Below are 23658 nucleotides of genomic sequence, written 5' to 3' on the forward strand. Positions count from 1 at the left end.
TCGCATTCCTTTGTTGCCCAATTCGAATTCGGTGAATGTTCGCCCATACCGCTACCCCCATTTTCAGAAATCTGAGACTGAAAGGTTGGTCTCTGAAATGATCAACGATTGTGTGATTCGCCCTAGTTGCAGCCCTTACTCTTCCCCTGTTCTTCTTGTTCGAAAGAAAGACGGAACTTGGCGATTTTGTGTTGATTATCGTGCTCTCAACCTTATTACAGTCAAAGACCGTTTTCCCATCCCTACCATTGATGAGCTCTTTGACGAACTCCATGGGGCCTGTTTCTTTTCTAAGTTAGATTTGCTCGCTGGTTACCACCAAATTCGAGTTCATCCACCGGATATTGAGAAAACGGCATTCCGAACTCATGAAGGTCACTATGAGTTTGTTGTGATGCCTTTTGGTCTTTCCAATGCACCATCGACCTTTCAAGCGACCATGAACTCAATTTTTAAATCATTTCTCCGCCAATTTGTTTTGGTCTTTTTTGATGATATCTTGGTATATAGCCAATCGTGGCCTGACCACCTGGACCATTTACAAAAAGTGTTTGAGGCCTTACGTGAACACTCATTAGTGGTTAAACGTTCCAAGTGCCAATTTGGTCGGACCTCTATTGAGTATCTTGGCCATATTATTTCTTCCAGGGGACTTCAAGTGGATCCTGATAAGATACATGCTATTGTGTCTTGGCCTACACCTCTGACCGTGAAGGATGTGCGGGCTTTTCTGGGACTTACCGGCTATTATCGCCGTTTTGTCAAATCATATGCCCATATTGCTTCGGCGCTCACTGATTTATTTAAAAAGGATGCCTTTCGTTGGACTGATCGCGAGGTTTCTGCCTTTGGTAAACTCAAAGAGGCTCTTAGTACTGTCCCTGTTCTTCGCCTCCCCGACTTTCACAAGATATTCACGGTTGAAACAGATGCATCTGGAGATGGCATTGGAGCAATTCTTTCTCAGGAAGGGCATCCCATTGCCTTCTTCAGCCAAAAGCTTTCTTCTCGAATGCGTGTCGCTTCTACTTATCACAGGGAAATGTTTGCCATTACAGAGGCTGTTCAGAAGTGGCGTCAATATTTATTGGGCAGAAAATTTCTTATTCTCACGGATCAAGAACCTCTCAAGTCTTTGACTACTCAGGTAATCCAAACGCCTGAACAACAGAAGTGGTTAACCAAGTTGATTGGTTATGACTTTGAGATCTCGTATAGACCGGGAAAATTGAACACCGCTGCTGACGCCCTTTCCCGGGTGCCTGCTCTTTATTCTCTTACAATGGCAGTAACTGAATTTGACTTAGTGTCCAAACTACGGGAACTTAACAAACATGATGCATCCTTAGTTGCTCTTCGCCAACAACTTCAAGATGATCCTGCCTCCTTGTTGGACTACTCTTTCCACGGTGGCTTGCTGCTTTTTCGTAATCGTCTTGTCATTCCCACTGATCTGACTCTTCGTAAGTTGTTGTTACAAGAATTCCATGCTTCCACTACAGGAGGACATGCTGGTATAGCCAGAACTTTTCATCGGCTTTCCTCAAATTTTTATTGGCAAGGCATGCGTTCTGATGTCAAGGACTTTGTTTCTCACTGCCAAGTTTGCCAACAAATGAAGGACACTCAATTGAAGCCAGCAGGACTTCTTCAACCTCTTCCAGTTCCTGATGCCATTTTTGAGGAAATCTCCATGGATTTTATCACAGGTCTTCCTCCTTCGCACGGCTACACAGCTATTTTAGTGATTGTGGATCGTCTTTCCAAGTATGGGCATTTTGTTGCCTTGCCCCCTTGTTTTACTAGTCAGAAAGTAGCTGCTGTTTTTGTGAAAGAGTACATCAAATTGCATGGTTTTCCTTCTAAGATTGTCACTGATAGAGATCCTATTTTCCTATCTGATTTTTGGAAAGAAATCAATCGCCTACAAGGCACTCACTTAGTGAAAAGTTCAGCATACCATCCTCAAACAGATGGTCAAACTGAGGCTCTCAACAAGTGCTTAGAAATGTATTTGAGGTGTTTTACTGCCGATGCTCTAGCCGACTGGTTCAAACTCCTTCCATGGGCTGAGTTATGGTATAATACAGCCTATCAGTCCAGCTCCCAAATGACTCCCTTTGAGGTTGTCTATGGTAGACCTCCCCCTACAATTTCTCGTTATGTTATGAATGGCTCTCATAACCCTGTTGTCACGGCTGCCTTTAGAAAACGTGATGAAACTCTATCTCAGCTGCGCACAAATCTGCTAAGGTCCCAAGAGCGGATGAAATCTTTTGCTGACAAAGGGCGAAGGGAAGTTGCCTTCAATGTTGGTGATTGGGTCTATGTTCGTCTTCGACCTTACCGTCAACTATCAGTGCGCCTTCAAAAACAGACCAAGCTCAGCCGTCGGTACTTTGGTCCATTCCAAGTCCTCAAACGCATTGGTGAAGTTGCGTACAAATTAGACTTGCCAACCTCTTCCCGTATTCACCCTACTTTTCATGTTTCAGTTCTTTGGAAGTGTATAGGAACACCTGACTAACAGGTTACTCCTCTTGAATTGTTGGATCAATCTTCTGCGTTAGTTCTGATGCCTGAATCGATTCTCCAGCAGCGCGTGTTGCATAAGGGCAATGGTCAACTGGTCCAATGGCTTATCAAGTGGTCTGGCTTGCCCGATTCAGATGCCACTTGGGAAGCCAACTCGACTATCCTTCAGCAATATCCCCAGTTGAACCTTGAGGACAAGGTTCCTCTTCAAGGGGTTGGCAATGTTATGAATATGGTTAATGGTCCACTCACACTTAGGCGCAGTAACAGGCTAAAAGCTGCACCTAAATATTTGGAGGAATACTCCACTACAGGAACCAACAAGGGGACAAATGTGNATAAGTTGTGTTCCTTTTTTTTAAGCATTTGTTATTTAGTGATTGGTTGTGAGATATTATTGTTGGTTACTAATCCTTATTCTTTTTTTTCCGTTGTATGTGAAAACCATCTGAGTCTTCTTGGACTCCTACTTCCTTCTTTTGCATTTCGAGAGAACCATAAATGCTCGAATCCTTCTTTTCGAGTCAGTCAACTATTAAACCGACGAACACGTCTCGAAGTTGAAAGAAGCAATATATCGAGAAATTGAAAAGATTGGGCTTAAAGAGGCCCACTCTTTCTTTAAAGAAAAATTTGTATTTTTGTCATTTATTGGGCCTAAGCCTATTTAATTATGTATAAATCATAGGAACCACATTTTATAAGTACTAAATAACATCTTATCTCTTTTAGTTTTCTATTTACCAAAAATCCCTTAAAAATGATGTTGGCGGGATACATAGCGTTGTGCACGGGATACATTAGATTTGATACATTCCACATAGCGGGATACATAGCGTTGTGCACATGATACATTAGGTTTGATATATTCCACACAGCGGGATACATAGCGTTGTGCATGGGATACATAGCGTTGTGCACGGGATACATAGCGTTTGATACATTCCACATAGCGGGATACATAGCATTGTGCACGGGATACATGCGGGATACATAGATAAATAAGGGAGTTTTGAAAATTTTAAAATAAGTAGGGATAAATGGATATTAAGGTAAGTAAAGGAGTGTAGTTAAGTAATTTGTCCTTTAATTATTATTATTATTTATGTTAAAAGTTTAGGACATGTGAAAGAATTGGGCCTAAGACCCAAAGAGAAAACATTTTATTTTGTGTTAGATTAGGACAGGTGCAGGTGACTCAAATGGGCCAAAGGCCCCAAAACAAAAATGGGTCCAAATACTGGACCAGGCGGACATAAACCAAATTTGGGCCCAAATCTTTTTCCCTCTTTGTTTTATTGTGTTTGTTTACTTGCCGATATCTGTTACTTAATCTTAAGGTTCTAAAAAATTCAAATCCCCAAAAGACACCAATTTTGAATTAATCAATTAACTAAATTATTCGTCTCTTATTTGACTTAAAAATAAATAAATAAACAAGTTTACAAAATATTTTGCTTAGATAATATTTCAACATTTTCTTTAATGGTCCTAACTAACAAAATAGTTCAATTTTGCAAGTCAAGCTAAGATAAAAATATTTTAGCCAGATAATTAATCGCCGGATAACCGCATATTAGCGGGCATTTTGGGTGCTTTCAAACCCTTCCCGAAATGCTAATATGAACCCCGAACCCCTTTGAATACTTTAATTAGATTCCTGTTTTAATCTTTTGAAAAAATCAATTTTCTTAATTTCCCTTCAAAAATTAAGTGGCGACTCTAAAAACCAGTCTAAAATATATTTTCCTAATAAAACAAATAGGAAGGAGAAATGATATGGCTTTCTCCTCAATAAATGATAGTATATTATTTGATTTATATGTAGTGAGAAAATAATGTATGGCCTCTTGTGGTTTCCTTGGTATCAAAATTAATTTTAAGTATTTTTAATAAGATATGTATTTTAATTGAAAGGGTGTGACTTTTATTCTTTGGTTATAACCATCAATTTTATTTAAATCCAACTTTGGAAAATTGCAACGTAACTTTAACAGAGTATCTTTCTCTACAATATTCCTCAAAGAATTCTTTTATTCTCCAAAAAGATCAAGTTCATATTTTCAAAACTTCATCTTTGTGTTCATATAAATTTTGTGTTCTTGGTATATATTTTCCAACAGTCTTCGTTTCAATTTGTCCTGTCTAATTTTGATTTGATATGAAGTTTAAGAAAGTAAATAAAACTTTTGAATTTTGTGAATTAAAGTTATGTAGATACCAATATGTCCTTTAATCTTGTGATCTTAAACATGTTATATGGAAAGTTAAAATTAAAGAGTTGCCAAAAAAGGAAAGAAACACCCAAAAAGTACCTTACCATGCCAAGTTTATGTCGAAGGTCAAAGGCGTATCCAGGAGGGGGTCACCGGGTTCACGTGAACCAATATTGCTCCCCTCCTGAAATCATATATATTAGTATTGTATTTTTAAAAAATTATTTAAATATAGATATGTGAACCCATAGTTGAAGTATCATACCGTGCGATTATGATTGGGTGCACCTCTCTAAGTGAGGTTAGAAATTTGAATCTTTTATTTAATCTCATTTTATTTTCCTTTCTAAAATTGGGTAACGCCTCATTAAGTGATTTGGATAGGTAAAAATAATTTTGGACCTCTAATTTTAAAATTTTAATTATTTTTAGTTATAAGAACCTAAATGTTAAATCGATCAAATTTATATCTTAAATCCACCTTTTTGTAATAGTGCACCCATCATCTCAAAATCGTGGATATACGTTTTCCATCTTTTAATTCTTTTTTAAACGGACTAAATATTAAAATAAATAAATTGATACAAGTGGAGTATAAATATATTTTCTTAATATAAAATAATTTGACCTTTTCCTTGTATTGAATGGAATCAGCCATTATTCTCGTATCGTAAAATCCATTCACTATCACGTTACAACTGATATACCCCTCAACTTTGTCATTTAGAGCTGATATACCCCTCGTTATGAAAGTGGCTCATATATACCCCTACTGTTATACAAATGACTCACATATACTCTTTTCCTATAACGGAAGTGAAAAAATTAATTTTAGTTTTATTTTTTAATTATTTTAAAAAAATACAATCTCATATGGGTATATTTAATCCTCCTCAAACATATATTATTTTTTTAACTTTTTTTTTGTTTCAATGACTAATTTAGATTTACTATTTTGATGGTCAAATTTATTTAAGTTTCGCTAATATTCTTGTATAATTTATTATAGATGACCCAATATTTTTCTTCAAATACAAAAACTAAATTACAATATATCCGAAAAAAATAATTTTAAATTATAATATAGCAACAAGAAAATAGCTTTAAATCTTTTTCTTTATACTAAGCAATGAAAGAATAAAATAAAATAAGAATAAGAAACTCAAATAATGATAATCAAGAAGTCAAAAGATAATTTATGTCCGAAAAAAATTATAACATACCTTGAAATTTGCTAGAAAAATCATATATACCCCTAAATGATTTTTTTTTAAAAAAATCAAAAGTCAAAAATATAAATTTAAAACTAATTTTTTCACTTCCGTTAAATGAAGGGTATATGTGAGCTCATTTTGTAACGATAGGGGTATATGTAAGCCGTTTGTATAACGGTAAGGGTATATATGAGCCACTTTCATAACAAGGGGCATATCAACTCTAAATGACAAAGTTGAAGGGTATATCAGACCCTTTTCCCTTTAAACTTTCTACACATCTTTAGAATTTGAGGACGATGGGTGCATTACTAAATGTAGATGCGTGTTATGTTAAATTTTGACACCTCGCTAAGAAAATTTGTCAAACAAATACAAAATCAAAGATATCAGTTGATATAAATTAAACAAAAATGTAATATCGTTCAATGGGTGATTTGATGATCTCGACCCTAAGTGTATTTGAGGTTGCTAGTTTGAGTATGACTTTGACTTTTTTATATGTCATTTGAAGCATAGACATTGGATCAGTGCATCAAATGAGCTTTTATGTTTAAGAGTGCGCAATTAAATATATGGTCCTTATTTAGATATATTCATAAATTTTTTCGAAGTTAACGAGTGTACGTGTACCTCATTTCTCAAACATGAGTCCGCCTCTAGGTGAACACCCTGACAACCCCCTAGACTCGTCTTTGTTCACAAGTTTACTTATTTTTCTTCTAGATTATTGTCAATTTCTTTCGAGCTAGATCCAAAATTTGTAATTTGTAAGTGTTGACGATAATTACAAAATTGATATACAATAACTACTGATTCACAACAAAATAATCATATACACTTGGTAAATTTCTTAAAATTCAATGAGTAAACTTCACGCGCGTGTCCATTTTCTTCGAGAAAAAGTACAAATTTACCCTAAACTACCGATTATATTTTAAAATCAACCATTAAATAGAATCAACCACTTTTTTCTCATTTTCTTTCCATCACCTACTCTAGATTAGAAATTTCTTCATCCCCATTAGATACGTTTATATGACTTGATTATTCTACATGACTAAATTTCACTATTATTTGAACTTCTTAATAGGGTAAACTTGACTTTGCTTTTTTTCCACAATACCTTTCTTATTTTTGTCTATATAAGAAATAATTTGATGTTTCCTTAACACACAATTTCACCTCAAATATTTCTTACTCTTCTCAATTCCAATTTTGCTATGTCTTTTCTAAGTTTTCTGGTAGCTTCCCTTTTACTTGTTGGGCTGTTAATCCAAATGACAGGTCTCTCTCTCTCTTACATACTCACTAATAATGTATTGTTACACTGTATATTAAGAGTTAACATATTATAATATCGTAACAAATTATCTATCTTATTTACTAGAGTATTGATCTCAGTTACTACAAATAATTAGGGATATGTACTTCTAGGTGACCTGATAGTAAGATAATTCTTTCGTTGTTGGTGTAAATGAGTTAAAAATTCTAGTAAAAAAGCACTACATATTATTTTAAATTAGGAGGGTCCTATTGGTGAATTGTGAGGACATAAAGGATGATAAATCTACGTAACTAAGCAAACATAATTATTTTATACCTAATCTCTTCTCTCTTTTCCTCTTTTGCTCGCCACTCTCCTCCCTCCTCCTCTCCTCTCACATTTTTTTCTAGCCCTCTCTCTCTCTGCCTCTCTACAATTCATTGCATGAATTTTTTTTCTTATCCTTATATGTTTCTTACATATCAATACAAAACACAATTAAGCTTTACCTGAATTATTAATTTTTATCTACATGTGCTTCTTGATCTTCATATTTTCTAGGTGGCTGTTAATTGTTGATTCATTTTTATTGGATTAACTCTGGTATATCACAAATTCCCATAATGGGTTCTTGATTTGTTGTTCAATGTTTGAATATTCTATTCTTCTTAGATTGATACAACCAATTGTGTATATGTATCAGAAAAAAATGATACAATTATTATCAAAGTGAATCTTCTTCGATTGATACAATCAATTCTATATATGTATCAGAAAAAATGAAACAATTATTATCAAAGTGTATCTTCTTTAATTGATAGATAATGATACATCCAATTGATCTAGGTGTAATTTTTTTTTTATAAAAATTAATATACTTGTTATCTGACTAGATTTTTGTTTTAAAAAAAAATGTAATACAACTATTATCTGAAAAGTAATGTATTTATATATTATTTTAGGGGTGATATTCAAACATTGTATCAATATTTTTTTCATTTGTATATCACAATAAATTGATACAAGTTGTATCATGTATTTATTTTAGGGGTGATACAATATGCATATGTCTATCTATATTTCAATTTCAAAACTAATATGTGCATTTGTCTAGCTGTGTGCGAGATTGAGAGAGGAGAAATGACAGTGAGATTTGGGGAAGAGAGAGAGAGAGAGAAGAGATTGTGTATATATGTATCTTAGTTTCAATTAAGATATACAAGTTGTTTCTAAGATACAACATGCTTGCCTCTCTCTTTTGTCTCTCATGATCTCACTCGACTCTCTCTTCTATCTCTCTGTATCCCGCGCTCCTCTTTCCTCTCTCTAAAATTGTTGTTATGAATTGTGAATAGATAAACTATACTAGTTATAATTATAGTCCGAACTATAACTATTTGTCATTTTAATGTAGGAGCACAACCTATTGGAGTATGCTATGGAAAAATTGCCAACAATTTACCATCAGATCAAGATGTCAAAAACCTATACAATTCTAATGGCATTAAAAAGATGAGAATTTACTATCCAGACACAAATGTCTTCAATGCTCTCAAAGGAAGTGACATTGAAATAATTCTTGATGTCCCAAATCAAGATCTTGAAGCCCTAGCCAACCCTTCAAGTGCCAATGGTTGGGTTCAAGATAATATAATAAGTAATTTCCCAGATGTTAAATTCAAATATATAGCCGTTGGAAATGAAATTGATCCCGGTACAAATAACGGTCAATATACACAATTTGTTGGTCCAGCAATGGAAAATGTTTACAACGCGTTAACATCAGCAGGGTTGCAAGATCAAATTAAGGTCTCAACCGCAACATACTTAGGACTCTTAACAAACACCTACCCACCAAGTGATAGTATTTTTCGCGAAGAATACAAAAGCTTCATTAATCCTATAATTGAATTTCTATCACGAAAGAACCTCCCACTCTTAGCCAATATTTACGCTTATTTTGGCCATATTGATAACACTAACGACGTTCCTCTTTCTTATGCACTTTTCAACGATCAAGGGACTAATTCTGCGGGATATCAAAATCTTTTTGATGCCCTTTTGGATTCAATGTATTTTGCTACGGAGAAACTTGGAGGACAAAATATTGAGATCATTGTATCAGAAAGTGGTTGGCCTTCTGAGGGACATCCTGCAGCAACTATGGAAAATGCACAAACTTATTATACGAATTTGATTAATCATGTAAAAGGAGGGGCTGGAACACCAAAGAAACCTGGAAGTACGATAGAAACTTATTTATTCGCCATGTTTGATGAAAATCAAAAGGATGGAAAAATAAGTGAGCAACATTTTGGACTCTTTTATCCTGATCAGAGGCCAAAGTATCAACTCAATTTCAATTGATGATACCATATTATAATTAATATATAGTGCTATGAATAATAAGGAAAAATTTGTGTCTTTCTCCTCAGTAAAATGATAGCATATCTTATAATTAATATGTGTTGACAAATGTACGGCCTATNGGTACAAATACCGGTCAATATACACAATTTGTTGGTCCAGCAATGGAAAATGTTTACAACGCGTTAACATCAGCAGGGTTGCAAGATCAAATTAAGGTCTCAACCGCAACATACTTAGGACTCTTAACAAACACCTACCCACCAAGCGATAGTATTTTTCGTGAAGAATACAAAAGCTTCATTAATCCTATAATCGAATTTCTATCACGAAAGAACCTCCCACTCTTAGCCAATATTTACCCTTATTTTGGCCATATTGATAACACTAACGACGTTCCTCTTTCTTATGCACTTTTCAACGATCAAGGGACTAATTCTGCGGGATATCAAAATCTTTTTGATGCCCTTTTGGATTCAATGTATTTTGCTACGGAGAAACTTGGAGGACAAAATATTGAGATCATTGTATCGGAAAGTGGTTGGCCTTCTGAGGGACATCCTGCAGCAACTATGGAAAATGCACAAACTTATTATACGAATTTGATTAATCATGTGACAGGAGGGGCTGGAACACCAAAGAAACCTGGAAGTACGATAGAAACTTATTTATTCGCCATGTTTGATGAAAATCAAAAGGATGGAAAAATAAGTGAGCAACATTTTGGACTCTTTTATCCTGATCAGAGGCCAAAGTATCAACTCAATTTCAATTGATGATATCATGTTATAATTAATATATAGTGCTATGAATAATAAGGAGAAATTTGTGTCTTTCTCCTCAATAAAATGATAGCATATCTTATAATTAATATGTGTTGACAAATGTACGGCCTATTGTGTAACCTTGATATCAATATATGTTATATATATACTTAAAAATCCATTTGACTTTATGTTATATTCAACCTGATTAAGTACCTAGAATTACTCATAAATCATATCAGATAGTCATGATTTAAAAACTTTTAGTTCTTCGCCCCGTTAGCAAAGAAAGATAATCCTTTTCCTATTCTAAATTCCATCTACAGTTGAATCCATCGTCTACACTCGACAATTTCTCCGGTGTTCGAGTTCGAGTCAATGATCAAACTTCTCTAAACGTATAACTTTCCAATTTTTTAAAATTTGGCCAGAATGATAGTTTTTATATGTTATTTTAACTTTTTAAATATTTTTTCCCTTTTATCTTAAATATATTTTAACTAAAAAATGAAAAAAAGATTAGTTTGTTCTAAAATTAAAAAAAAAATTTATAGTTTTTTTAATTTTCTGGCCAAATTTTCTGGCCATTTAGCACTTTCCTTTATTTTAATGACTAATTGTCACGACCAGAGCCTACACCTTGGGCGGGACTGGCACTCGAGAACCATTACTGACCCCAAGCGAACCCTTGGCCTAGCTTACTACATTACTAAAAAACTGCTAAAAACGACGGACCGAAAAGCGACGGATGGCGACGCCATTTGCCATGCCGTAGCTTGCCACCGCCGTTGCTGTCATCGCCGCTACTTCCTCTCTCCATTGTCTCTTTCTCCTTTAATTTAAGGTTAGGGTTTTATCAAATTAGTTTTAAACTTTTTCAATTTTAGTTATATTTGATTTTGTTAATTAGTTTATTGGATTTGTGTTTTATTTAATGATTGATTGTGTTTGATAGTTAATGAATTAGGGTTTTTAGGATTTGGGTACTAGTTTGAATTTGAAAATCTTTAATTTGATTGTGAATTGGGATTTTTTAAAATTTGATGATTGTTAGTAATTAGTAAATTGTTAATTTGAATTTAGAAGTTAGATATTGATGAAGTTTGATTGTTTATATATCATGAATATATAGGATGAATGTTTGAATGTCATGAATATACGAGGGTTTTTTTTTTTTAAAATTAGAACTTGAATATATATAACTAATTGTTGGATTAGAAGTTTATATATAACTAAGTTTAAAAATTAGATATGTATGATCTTGACTTTTAGAACTTGAACTTATAATTAGAAGTACATGAATATAACTAATTTTAGAACTTTGATATCAACTTGAATTTAGAACTTGAACTTGAAATTAGAACTTGAACTTGAACTTGAACTTGAATATAACTAATTCTTGACAGTGGAGGATCCAGGATTTAGACTCCGTGGGTGCCAAATAGACTTATCGATTAAATTAATTTTATATTTGATTAAATTATTCGTCTTTTCGATATAAATTAATTTTAGTTCTCTAATTTTTCTTAAAAGAACGTGTGCAACAATTTCCTTTTTCTTAAAAAAACGTCTTTCTCAAAAAAATAGGTACAAATGGGATTCGAACCCGCAACATCAGCCTTCTAAAGTTGCCCTCCTACCGTGGCACCACAAGCCAATTTTGTTCTGTGGGTGGCACACTTTATATAAATATAAATATTATATATATATACCTATGTATATATAGAGTTTCGGTTGAAGTTTGGGGGTGGCGTGGCACCCCCACACCCCTTAATAGATCCGCCTCTGATTCTTGATGACCTTAATTAATTAGAACTTAATAATTAAACTTAATTATAACTTTAGACTTAATTTATAATAACTTGGACTTAATTAGAATTAATATAATTAATTTTTTGAAATCTTAAACTTAATTAAAATTTATGAATTAATTAAGCTTGAACTTTGTAGATCTTGAAATGTAGCATTTATGAACTAATTAATTAGATATAGACGTAATAATAAATTAACTTATTAATTAAGTAATTATAAATATATATTAACAATATAAATTAGTTTAATGTAGTAAATATGAATTCAAGGTTCACGATCTCATGTTTATGGATGATTTCATGATGTTTAGACGTACCTTAGAGTGTTGGAATCAACTAGAAAACATAGGTACGTTGCTAAGGAACTAGTACGGAAAGATGGGGAAGAAATGGGAAGAACTGGCGTGGCGTCCCTGGCGCTCTAAGAGGCGCGGGGCGCTAGCCCTTGAAATTCAGAGAGTGACTTGGGGCGCTCTGCCTGGCACGGCGCCCCAGAGGTCAAAATTCAGAGGCCCCTTCTTGGGGCTCTGAGAGGGGTGGCGCCCCAGGACCCTACCAGGTGCTCCCCGACTTTTCTTCTTCGTTTTTCATCTCTAAACCCTCTAATTTCACTTGATTCTTTCCCCAAACACTTTTATGTTCAAAGTATGAAAGATTCTACTCGAAATCACACCCAAAAACATGAATCGAACTCAAGAAACTTCAACAACACAAACCCACAAGAGTTCAAACGAATTTCATCAAGAACTCATAGGATTTACTGTCAAATCAAATAAACTTCACTGAATTGAATCATGATTGGTGCGTGGGTGAACTAACCCAACGCTATGTGATCTCACATACCTCGTAGGATTGAATCCTTGGCGAAATCCACAATCAAACTTGAACGTTCTTGACGAATCTTGCCTTTTCTCCTTTCTCCAATCCCCTAGCATGAACTTCAACTTTTCTAAACTGATCTAATTCTGATTTGACCCCAATTAAACTCCTAAAAACGGATTAAAATAATTGGGAAAGGAAAAGACTAAAATACCCCTCCAAAATTCGGTTGAGACTTTCCTTAATTGAACAATTCAACTTCAAATGGGCATATCTCACTCATACGAACTTGGAATTGCGCAAACTCGGCGGCGTTGGAAAGATTATTCCAAGATCTTTCCTACGATATCTGGAAACACACGTAACTCATCCTGATACAGGAGTTATGGTCGTTTAAAGTTGTCCAAAAATTCAACCTAACATACTTAACATATTTTCCTTCCCAAAAATGACTATTTCCAATTCTTAACTTCTTCCTAGTTATTTCAATTTGCGAGATTTTACATGTTTTCACGAAGTTGTCTGTATAAACTACTTGCCTTGATTGCAATATTTCTTAGAAAGTTACCATAGGACTTTCTAATTGCAAGCTATACTTGCTCGAGTCATATATACTTGATTGCAAACTTATTAAAAAAAATCGGAGTAGTATTAAATGAGCATCCACAATTCTATATGTCTAATCAGTCAATCACGCTACCTTACAAGCCCCACTATTTTATTATCATAAATTGTTAGGGCAAAAAATATGACTTTTCTTAGATGAGCCAAGTAAATATGGCGTTTTGTTCAAGTTCATCGTATCGTGATTGGTATTGTCTTCATTAATGGGGTTGTGTGGAATACTTATTTTTCCAAAAAATATAAAGAAAAAGCAAATGGGAAACCTCATCAATAAGACGAATGTTTAGATAGTTAACCAACTGCGTTATTAAGATTTATAACTATTATGATAAAACATAGCGGTGGTTTCAAATTAGATTTGTTATTAGTTATTTTTTTTTATCTTACCCATAGTTAGGTGTTTCTTAGCAAAAGATATAGCGATTGAGATAAGACACAACTACTTCTAGACTATGATCGAAATCCCAGAGACACATCTTAATTAAACTAAGGTCCTATTATGCCCAAATTCATTTTTTTGGGTACTTTTTATACACCTTTTGACTTACGTGGCACACTTCGTGACTCACGTAATTGAGGCACGTGAGAGATGTTTGGATGTCATATAAGCCAAAAAGGTATACAAAATTACAAAAATATGGATTTTTTTGGGAGGGAGGGGGGGGGGGGGGGTAATACGACCTTAGTTTAGTTAAGATGTGTTTTTGTAATTTTGGTCATAGGGTAGGGGGTACTTGTGCCTTATCTCAGATTTGATGAAGACGAAAAATGAATAAGAAAGGAAGAAATAAATAATAAACAAGAATAATTAATATTAAAAATAATTTTACTTGATTTAAAATTAAATTAATCGAACTTCAATATAAGTATCAAATGTCGTACATGAAAAACAAGAAAAAATATGCTCAATTTGAGCTTTTTCCTCGTATTGAATGGAACCAGCCATTTTTTATCGTACAATTCATTGACTCCATCACAGTACTAGATTTGAACTTTCTACATAATTTTAATTTAATATTTTCTTCATATGGACCAATATTACATTGTTAACTTTAATATAATATTCCATGAAGTGTTTCACAAGGTATGACTTGGTATTCTATACAAAATTATACTTTTAATTAACATTTTCTTCCTTGCCCTCTTCTTCTTGTCTACTCTCCCCGTGTTAAATTATGTGATGGTGTTTAACAGAAATATACAATTTAATAATATTTTTTTTAAAAAAAAATATTTGTGGTCAAAACAAAGTTGCAGAGGGAAACCGATTTGAATTTATGTCAAGGCGTTCGACAACAAAAGCCATACATGCATCTAATAAGAAATTGTTGGATCAATACAATATAGAAACAAAAAAAGGGAGTACTTAAACATTGTAATTATTAACCTAAAAAGATATATGATAAAGTCGTCCGGGATATCTTTTGGAGATGTTTGGAGTTTAGAGGTGTATTTATGGCTTACATTAAGGTTATTAAAGACATGTATGTGGAGAGAAAACCTGAGTTAGGACCGTGGGAGATGACTCAAAATATTCCTCGATATCGTGATACGGTTGCACTATGGATTAACCCTTAGCATATTCATTTATGCCTAAGTGATGAATATACTGGCATTATATATTTAAAAGGATGTGTTGTGATGTATGTTACCTTAGATATTGGTTGTGATTTAGCTGTTAAAATATTCCTAATCATATTGTCATGTCTTTGTAAAATAGTTGCTTAGTTCTTTGCATGAAACTAGTTGAGTAGATTCTTTTAGTTCATGAAATTTCAGAATCAAAGCAGAAAACTCACACTTGAGCTGAAAGTAATGCTTATTTTTTCAATTTATTATTGTATCATCTTCATGTTATTATTATTATTATTATTATTATTATTATTATTATTATTATTATTATTATTATTATTATTATTATTATTATTATTTTGCTTAATAACGGAAGGATTTTATTTAATAATAATAATAAAGGTTTATCCATACAAAAGAGGAACTAATCTAGACGAATTAGTATTACACATGCTAGGTCAGTTAAATAGATATACATGCCTAGGTTTTTGAATATTACATTACCAGTATATAATTGTTACATTCTCATATTTTGCATGTCAGTATTTTGAGCTATTCAACATTTCAGTATTCAAGTCATAATGTGTCATACACATATTCAGGTGGGAGTAGACTTAACACCGAGTTGGACTAGGGTTCAACGTACCCGTATGGTCCCAGAACTACGTGCCCCCATAGGTTTATAAGTCCCCTCTGTGGGCATCAAATTTAGTGATCAAGCCAGTCATGTCTTTATACCCCTAGCAAGGTATATTTAGTCATCTTGATGGGGCATATACATCAAACTCCACGTTTAGCTCACATTTTTTTGTCGGTTAGTAGTAGCTCCCATAGTCAGAATCTAGTGAATTTGACCATGTTTTTAGTTATATTTTAGTAGACATAGTATTGATTGACAAGTCGTGTAGTGGAGTTAATGATAAATTGAAACTTTGGAGAGCACTTATGGAGTCAAAAGGTTTCAAGTTAAGCATGACTGAGATAGAGCACCTTGGGGTGCAAGTTTGGTGACCATGAGGTAGAGGTGGAAGTAAAGATCGATACACTAGTAATAGATACCCAAGAAAGAAAACTGCAAGTATGTTAAGTCTATAATTTAAGGAAACTGAGCAATTGATGATGATATTGCACACCGTATAGGAGCGGTGTGAGTGAAATAGAAGCTCGCCACTAGGGTATTAACGTGTGATACAAATGTGTCGTCAATGATTAAAATATAAGTTTTACAGACCGGTGGTTAGACCAACATTATTGTATGAGGTTGAGTGCTGGCCAATCAAGAATATCCACATTCAGAAGATGAGGGTAACAAATACGAGAATGTTCATATAGATGAATGGACATATAAACTAAGAGAGATATGATTAAGAACAATATTATACATGCCGGGATAAGGTGAGAGTGACCTCCATGACTGAGAAGCTGATGGAAGCGAGATTGAGATGATTCAAACATATGAAGACTAGGAGTGAGTTGTATTAGTGAAAAGGTGTGAGAGGTTGACTATAATATAGAAGTCTATTTGAAATAATTATCTATCCTGCAAAGATAGAGATAAGGTATGCATACGTATGGTGTCGTTTAAGTTAAAGCTCATCTAGGAACCAAAGGGAAAAACACAAGACTTGTTCCTAACATGAAGGCAAATTAAGTACTCAACTTCACATTGTTGGTTGTTTTCCATATATTAAATGGAATCAACCATTATTTTTTATTTTCCATCACCTACCACTAGATTTGAACTTTCTTCATCTCCACTTGGACTTGGTTATTCTACTTGACTAAATTTTACTATTCATTAAACTTCTTCATAGGGCAACTTGACTTGCCTTTTTTCCACACTACCTTTCTTGGTCTTCTTCTTCTTATTGCCTATATAAGAAGCAATTTTATGTTTCCTTAACACACAATTTCACCTCTAACTATTTCTTACTCTTCTGAATTGCAACCCAATAAAGCACAAAGCCATTGGAAAAAAATGGAACATGTAATTTGTATATCAAAAAACCATTTTATTGCTTCTTATATAGGAAAACATTAAAAACACATTTCTTTTCTTGTTCGTTAGTGATGTTTTTTTTAAAATTATAGCTACAAAATTAAAGTTGGAGAATCCAACCATACCAAGTGAGGCACTACATGGTAGAATAGTGCAATTTTGTCAAAATTGAAGAAATTTTGCACAAATTCTTAACCCAAAAGTGATGGAGGTATATGGAATTGTACAAGGAAATAATGGATTGTATTTAATATATTTGCATGATGAGTGTTTATTAGTTTATCATAACATGACACATGAAAATACAATTAGGTCTATTTTGATAAAAAGAACTTAAATTCATATATTTACTCATTATTTGTTTTATTTTTTTAGTATTTTTTTTTGAAGTATTAATTTAAGTGATTGTTCTTGTATTGGTGTGTTTTAATAATTAAGTGATTTTCGAGCTAAATGATCAAGGAAACCACCAAACATAAGTTAGTGTTAAGTTCGGTCTGGGGCAGAGCTTGAGCCAAGAGGGTTCACCCTGATCTTATTTGATGAAAAATTACACTATTTATAAGTTGCAATTTTTTCTTATTCTATAAATATATTCTAGACCTGATTTTTAAAGAATTAATTTGAACCTTTAAATATAGTACTGTGAGTTGGGTAAAATTTTTGTATGCATATGATATTTCTATATTCACATGAAAAGTCTTGAATTAGATGTGCCCCACATCTTCGTTAGCTAAAATTGAATAGTATTTGTTATAAAATAATAATAAAAATACAAGACAACAAGAGAAGTTGAGAAAGAATATTCCAGAGAGGAAAAAGAGAAGAAGAAAGAATGATGTACAAATCAAAATGAATTGATATAGTTTTCTATTTTACCCTTAAAAGAAAAAAAACTGTTACGAGTTTTAAGATTATTCTGTAAGCACCTAGCTTGATAACAAGGTATCTTCAAAAAGTTGCTGCAAGACTTTTTTGAAAGTTACGTTGTTTCTTAAAAAAATAACACAAAATATGAGATGGGTACTAACGACACTAAAATATTCAATAAAAAATAATAATTAAATTGCCATATAAAATAAATATTGCAAAGTAATAATGAAAATGATCATAATTTAAAAGTACTAAATCAATGCTAAAATAAGTTTAATAAGTATTAGTTATATTACTAAGTATTTAAGGAAAATTAAAACTAGATTATGCATTTTAACTGTCTAAACCAATGTAAAGCAAAAGAACAAATATTCAATATTATTGTCATTCTTAGTGTTGAATTGATTTTCTTTTTGCATTAGTATTAATTTGATTTTTAAGTTTTATTATAATTATCAACATTTATGAACTATAATCTTTATTGGACCATTCCGAATTCTAAGTTTTAAACTTGAAATAATATATTAAAAGATAAAAACTATGAAATAGTATAAGAAATATTTTAAAATTATATCAAAGTAAATAGTTTTATGTATAAAATAAAATTTTAAAATTACATCTATAATGTCGGGTTGGTTTGGTCTTGGGTTGGTCTTTTTTAGTTAAAACCAAACCAACCCAAATATAGTTGATTTTTTTTTTTTCAATATCAAACCAAGTCAAACCAAATCACTAGTCGAATTTTTTTTCGTATTGACTCGATTTACGGTTTAATTTAGTTTTTGGTTTGATTTTGTAAGCCCATACTTGCCTTGATTGCAATATTTCTTAGAAAGTTACCATAGGACTTTCTAATTGCAAGCTATACTTACTTGAGTCATACTTGATTGCAAGCTTATTAAAAAAAAAATCGGAGTAGTATTAAATGAGCATCCATAATTCTATATGTCTAATCAGTCAATCATGCTACCTAACAAACTTCACTATTTTATTAGCACAAATTGATAGGGCAAAAAGTATGACTTTTTTCTAGATGAGCCAAGTAAATATGGCGTTTTGTTCAAGTTCATCGTATCGTGATTGATATTGTCTTCATTAATGAGGTTGTGTGGAATAATTATTTTTCAAAAAATATAGAGAAAAAGAAAATTGTCTTCATTAATGGGGTTGTGTGAAATAATTATTTTTCAAAAAATATAGAGAAAAAGAAAATGGGAGACGAAATTAAAAGACAGAGAGTTGAAACCATAATAAATAGTTAACCAACTGATTTATTAAGATTTATAATTGTTATGATAAATCATAGCAGTGGAATTTCCAATTAGATTTGATATTAGTTTATTTTTTTATCTTACCCGTAGTTAGGTGTTTTACCCAATTTACTATTATTAGCAAAAGATATAGAGTTGAGATAAAGGCAGAGTTAATACCTCAGATGATCACTCAACTATCCACTTTTGCCTTAGAAAGTCACTAACTTTTAATTTTCACTAAAAAGTCACCATGTGAGTGACTTTCTGAGGAAAGACTGGATAGTTGAGTGACCATCTGAGGTATTAACCCGATAAAGGCACAACTATCCCTAGACTATGATCGAAATCTCAGAGACATACCTTAACTAAACTAAGGTCCTATTAACCCCAAACTCATTTTTTTTGGTAATTTTACACAACTTTTGGCTTACGTGACACACTTTGTGACTCCACGTAGTTGAGGCGCGTGAGAGATGTTTGGATGCCATGTAAGCCAAAAATGTGTACAAAATTACAAAAAAAATAAAATTAGGGAGGGAGGGGGGATAATAGAACTTTAGTTTAATTAAGATGTGTTTTTGTAATTTTGGTCATAAGGTAGGATCTACTTGTGCCTTATCTCATATTTGATGAAGACGAAAAATGAATAAGAAAGGAAGAAATAAATAATAAACAAGAATAATTAATTTTAAAAATGATTTTACTTGACTGAAAATTAAATTAATTGAACTTCAATACAAGTATCAAATGTTGTACATGAAAAATAAAGAAAAATTATGCTCAATTTGAGTTTTTTCCTTGTATTGAATGGAACCAACCATTCATATCATACAATTCATTGACTCCATCACAGTACTAGAATTGAACTTTCTACATATTTTAATATTTTCTTCATATGGACAAAATTTATATTGCTATATACTTAATAAAATATTTCATGAAGTGCTTCACGGGGTATGCCTTGGTATTCTATACAAAATTATACTTTTAATTAACATTTTCTTCCTTGCCCTCTTCTTCTTGTCTACACTCTCCGTGTTAAATTATGTGATGGTATTTAACGGAATATATAATTTAATAATTTTTTTTTAAAAGTTTGTTGTCAAAATAAAGTTGCAGAGGGAAACCGATTTAAATTTATGTCAGGGCGTTCGACCACAAAAGCCATCCATCTTATAAGAAATTATTGGATCAATACAATATAGAAACAAAAAGAGGGAGTACTAACACATGGTATTTATTAACCTAAGAAGATATATGATAAAGTCGCCCATGAGATCTTTTGGAGATGTTTGGAGTCTAGAGGTGTATTTATGACTTACATTAAGGTTATTAAAGACATGTATGTGGAGACAAAACCTGAGTTAGGACAGTGAGAGATGACTCCATGGATTAACCCTTAGCATATTCATTTATGCCTAAGTGATGAATATATTGGCATTATATATTTAAAAGGAGGTGTTGAGATGTGTGTTATTTGTAGATGACATAGTATTGATTGATGAGTCGTGTAGTGGAGTTAATGATAGATTGAAAGTATGGAGAGCGCCCATGGAGTCTAAAGGTTTAAGGTTAAGCATGACAAAGATAGAGCACCCAGAGTGCAAGTTTGGTGACGTGAGGCATGAGGTAGAGGTGGAAGTAAAGATCAATACATGACTAGCAATGTACTCAAGAGAGAAAACTACAAGTATGTTAAGTCTATAATTTAAGGAAACTAAGAATTGACAATGATATTGCACACCGTATTGGACCGGTGCGAGTGAAATAGAAGCTTGCCACTAGGGTATTAACGTGTGATACAAATGTGTCACCAATGATTAAAATATAATTTTACAGAGTGGTGGTTAGACCAACACTATTGTATGAGGCTGAGTGCTAGCCAATCAAGAATGTCCACTTTCAAAAGATGAGACTAGCAAATACGAGGATATTCAGATGGATGGGTGGACATATATACTAAGAGAGACATGATTAAAAACAATGTTATACAAGCCGGAATAAGATGAGGATACATATTCGTGATAGAGTAGATAATGGAAGCGAGGTTGAGATGATTCAGATATATGAAGACTAGGAGCGAGGGTGTATATATTAGTGAGAAGGTGTTAAAGATTGACTATAGCAAGAGTCTATTTGAAACAACTTCTCTATCCTGCAAAGATAGAGATAAGATATGCATACATATGTTGTCGTTTAAGTTAAAGCTCATTTAGGAACCAAAGGGAAAAACACAAGACTTGTTCCTAACATGAAGGCAAATTAAGTTACTCAACTTCACATTGGTGGCTGTTTTCCATATATTAAATGGAATCAACCATTTTTTTTTTATTTTCCATCACCTACCACTAGATTTGAACTTTCTTCATCTCCACTTGGACTTGGTTATTCTACTTGACTAAATTTTACTATTCATCAAACTTCTTCATAGGGCAACTTGACTTGGCTTTTTTCCACACTACCTTTCTTGGTCTTCTTCTTCTTATTGCCTATATAAGAAGCAATTTTATGTTTCCTTAACACACAATTTCACCTCTAANAGTTCAAATGAATTATACCATTACTTGTCTCATGCATGCATATATTTACTTATAAATGTCCTATTAAATAACACTACATATATATAATTTTTTGTTCTAGGAAGGTGCAGTAGGCCCTATTGATAAGGACATAAAAAAAATAGGTTTAATAACCTCACGCAATTGTGACATCTACAAATAAGTTATTTATGGATCTATTAACCAACCTTTAGAGTATTTTTAGTGTTTTATATTGTATATAATGGTCAGTACTAAAGATTCACATTATCGACATCGACTTGTTTTCATTGAGGCATCGACTTGTTTTCATTGAGGCGTTATTATTGTTGTTATTATTATTTTGATGTTCTTTTTTTTTGTCATAATGTAGGAGCGCAGCCTATCGGAGTATGCTATGGAAAAATTGCCAATAATTTACCATCAGATCAAGATGTCATAAAATTATATAATGCTAATAACATCAAGAAAATGAGAATTTACTATCCACATACAAATGTCTTTAATGCCCTCAAAGGAAGTAACATTGAAATAATTCTTGATGTCCCAAATCAAGATCTTGAAGCCCTAGCCAATCCTTCAAATGCCAATGGTTGGGTTCAAGATAATATAAGAAATCATTTTCCCGATGTTAAATTCAAATATATATCCGTTGGAAATGAAGTTGATCCTGGTAGAGAGAGTGGTAAATATGCACGATTTGTTGGTCCAGCAATGGAAAATATTTACAACGCGTTATCATCAGCAGGGTTGCAAAATCAAATCAAGGTCTCAACATCGACATATTCAGGGCTCTTAACCAACACCTACCCACCTAGAGATAGCATTTTTCGCGAAGAATATAAAAGTTTCATTAATCCTATAATTGGATTTCTAGCACAACATAATCTTCCACTCTTAGCCAATATTTACCCTTATTTTGCCCATATTGGTAACACTAACGCCGTTCCTCTTTCTTATGCTCTTTTCAATCAACAAAGGAGAAATGATGCAGGATATGAAAATCTTTTCGATGCCCTTGTGGATTCAATGTATTTTGCTACGGAGAAACTTGGAGGACAAAATATTGAAATTATTGTATCGGAAAGTGGTTGGCCTTCTGAGGGACACCCTGCAGCAACTTTGAAAAATGCGAGGACTTATTATACGAATTTGATTAATCATGTGAAAAGAGGGGCTGGAACACCAAAAAAACCTGGAAAGACCATAGAAACTTATTTATTTGCCATGTTTGATGAAAATGAAAAGAAGGGAGAAGCAAGTGAGAAACATTTTGGACTCTTTAATCTTGATCAGAGGCCAAAGTATCAACTCAATTTTAATTAATGATAGCATATATTATAATTAATATATAGATATTTTATATTATATATGAATAATAAGGAGAAATGGTATGTTTTTATCTTTCAATAAATGATAGTATATATATTTAATTAATATGTAGTGAGAAAATGTATGGCCTCTTGTGTGTTCCTTGATATCAAAAATTAATATTAAGTATTTTTAATAAGATATGTATTTTAATTGAAAGGATGTGTCCTTTCATTCTTTGGTTATTTTAAATCCAATTTCTGAAGATTGCAACGTAACTTTTACAGAGTATCTTTCTCTACAATATTCCTCAATGAATTCTTTTATTCTCCAAAAAGATCTAGTTAATATTTTCAAAATTTCATCTTTGTGTTCATAAAATTTTGTGTTCGTGGTATATATTTTCCAACACTCTCCGTTTCAATTGTTGACACCCAATTTTGACCCTCCCCGATAATAATTAATTTCTGAGTTTCTTAATTTTCAAACAATTCAA

The 23658-nt window shown here is 32.7% G+C and overlaps 3 protein-coding genes across 3 annotated transcripts; all 3 read left to right on the forward strand.

The window, feature by feature from the left end:
* Positions 1-7156: 7156 nt before the first annotated feature.
* Positions 7157-9710, forward strand: LOC125874847 (glucan endo-1,3-beta-glucosidase A-like). Its single transcript, XM_049555883.1, has 2 exons — positions 7157-7252; positions 8647-9710. Exons 1-2 carry the CDS (start codon positions 7189-7191, stop codon positions 9597-9599), a joined length of 1017 nt encoding a protein of 338 aa, XP_049411840.1. The 5' UTR covers positions 7157-7188; the 3' UTR covers positions 9600-9710.
* On the forward strand, positions 9695-10520 carry LOC125873742 (glucan endo-1,3-beta-glucosidase, acidic-like; the record flags this gene model as incomplete). The annotated part of the gene is made up of 1 exon (XM_049554607.1): positions 9695-10520. A coding segment is annotated over one exon (681 nt), but the record flags the coding sequence as incomplete, so codon positions are not given.
* An 11689-nt stretch (positions 10521-22209) lies between these two features.
* Positions 22210-23362, forward strand: LOC125874850 (glucan endo-1,3-beta-glucosidase A-like). The gene has a single exon (XM_049555885.1). It carries the CDS (start codon positions 22323-22325, stop codon positions 23175-23177), a length of 855 nt encoding a protein of 284 aa, XP_049411842.1. The 5' UTR covers positions 22210-22322; the 3' UTR covers positions 23178-23362.
* The last annotated feature ends 296 nt before the right edge of the window (positions 23363-23658 follow it).

The sequence above is a fragment of the Solanum stenotomum genome, chromosome 8 (genome assembly GCF_019186545.1).
Source record: "Solanum stenotomum isolate F172 chromosome 8, ASM1918654v1, whole genome shotgun sequence".
NCBI lineage: Eukaryota > Viridiplantae > Streptophyta > Magnoliopsida > Solanales > Solanaceae > Solanum > Solanum stenotomum.

Bases quoted from the DNA above. Each gene is read 5' to 3' on its own strand.
- LOC125874847 (XM_049555883.1), top strand. From the start codon at position 7,189: ATGTCTTTTCTAAGTTTTCTGGTAGCTTCCCTTTTACTTGTTGGGCTG. The intron at 7,253-8,646 runs GTCTCTCTCTCT...ATTTTAATGTAG, and splicing joins GCTGTTAATCCAAATGACAG to GAGCACAACCTATTGGAGTA.
- LOC125874850 (XM_049555885.1), top strand. From the start codon at position 22,323: ATGAGAATTTACTATCCACATACAAATGTCTTTAATGCCCTCAAAGGA.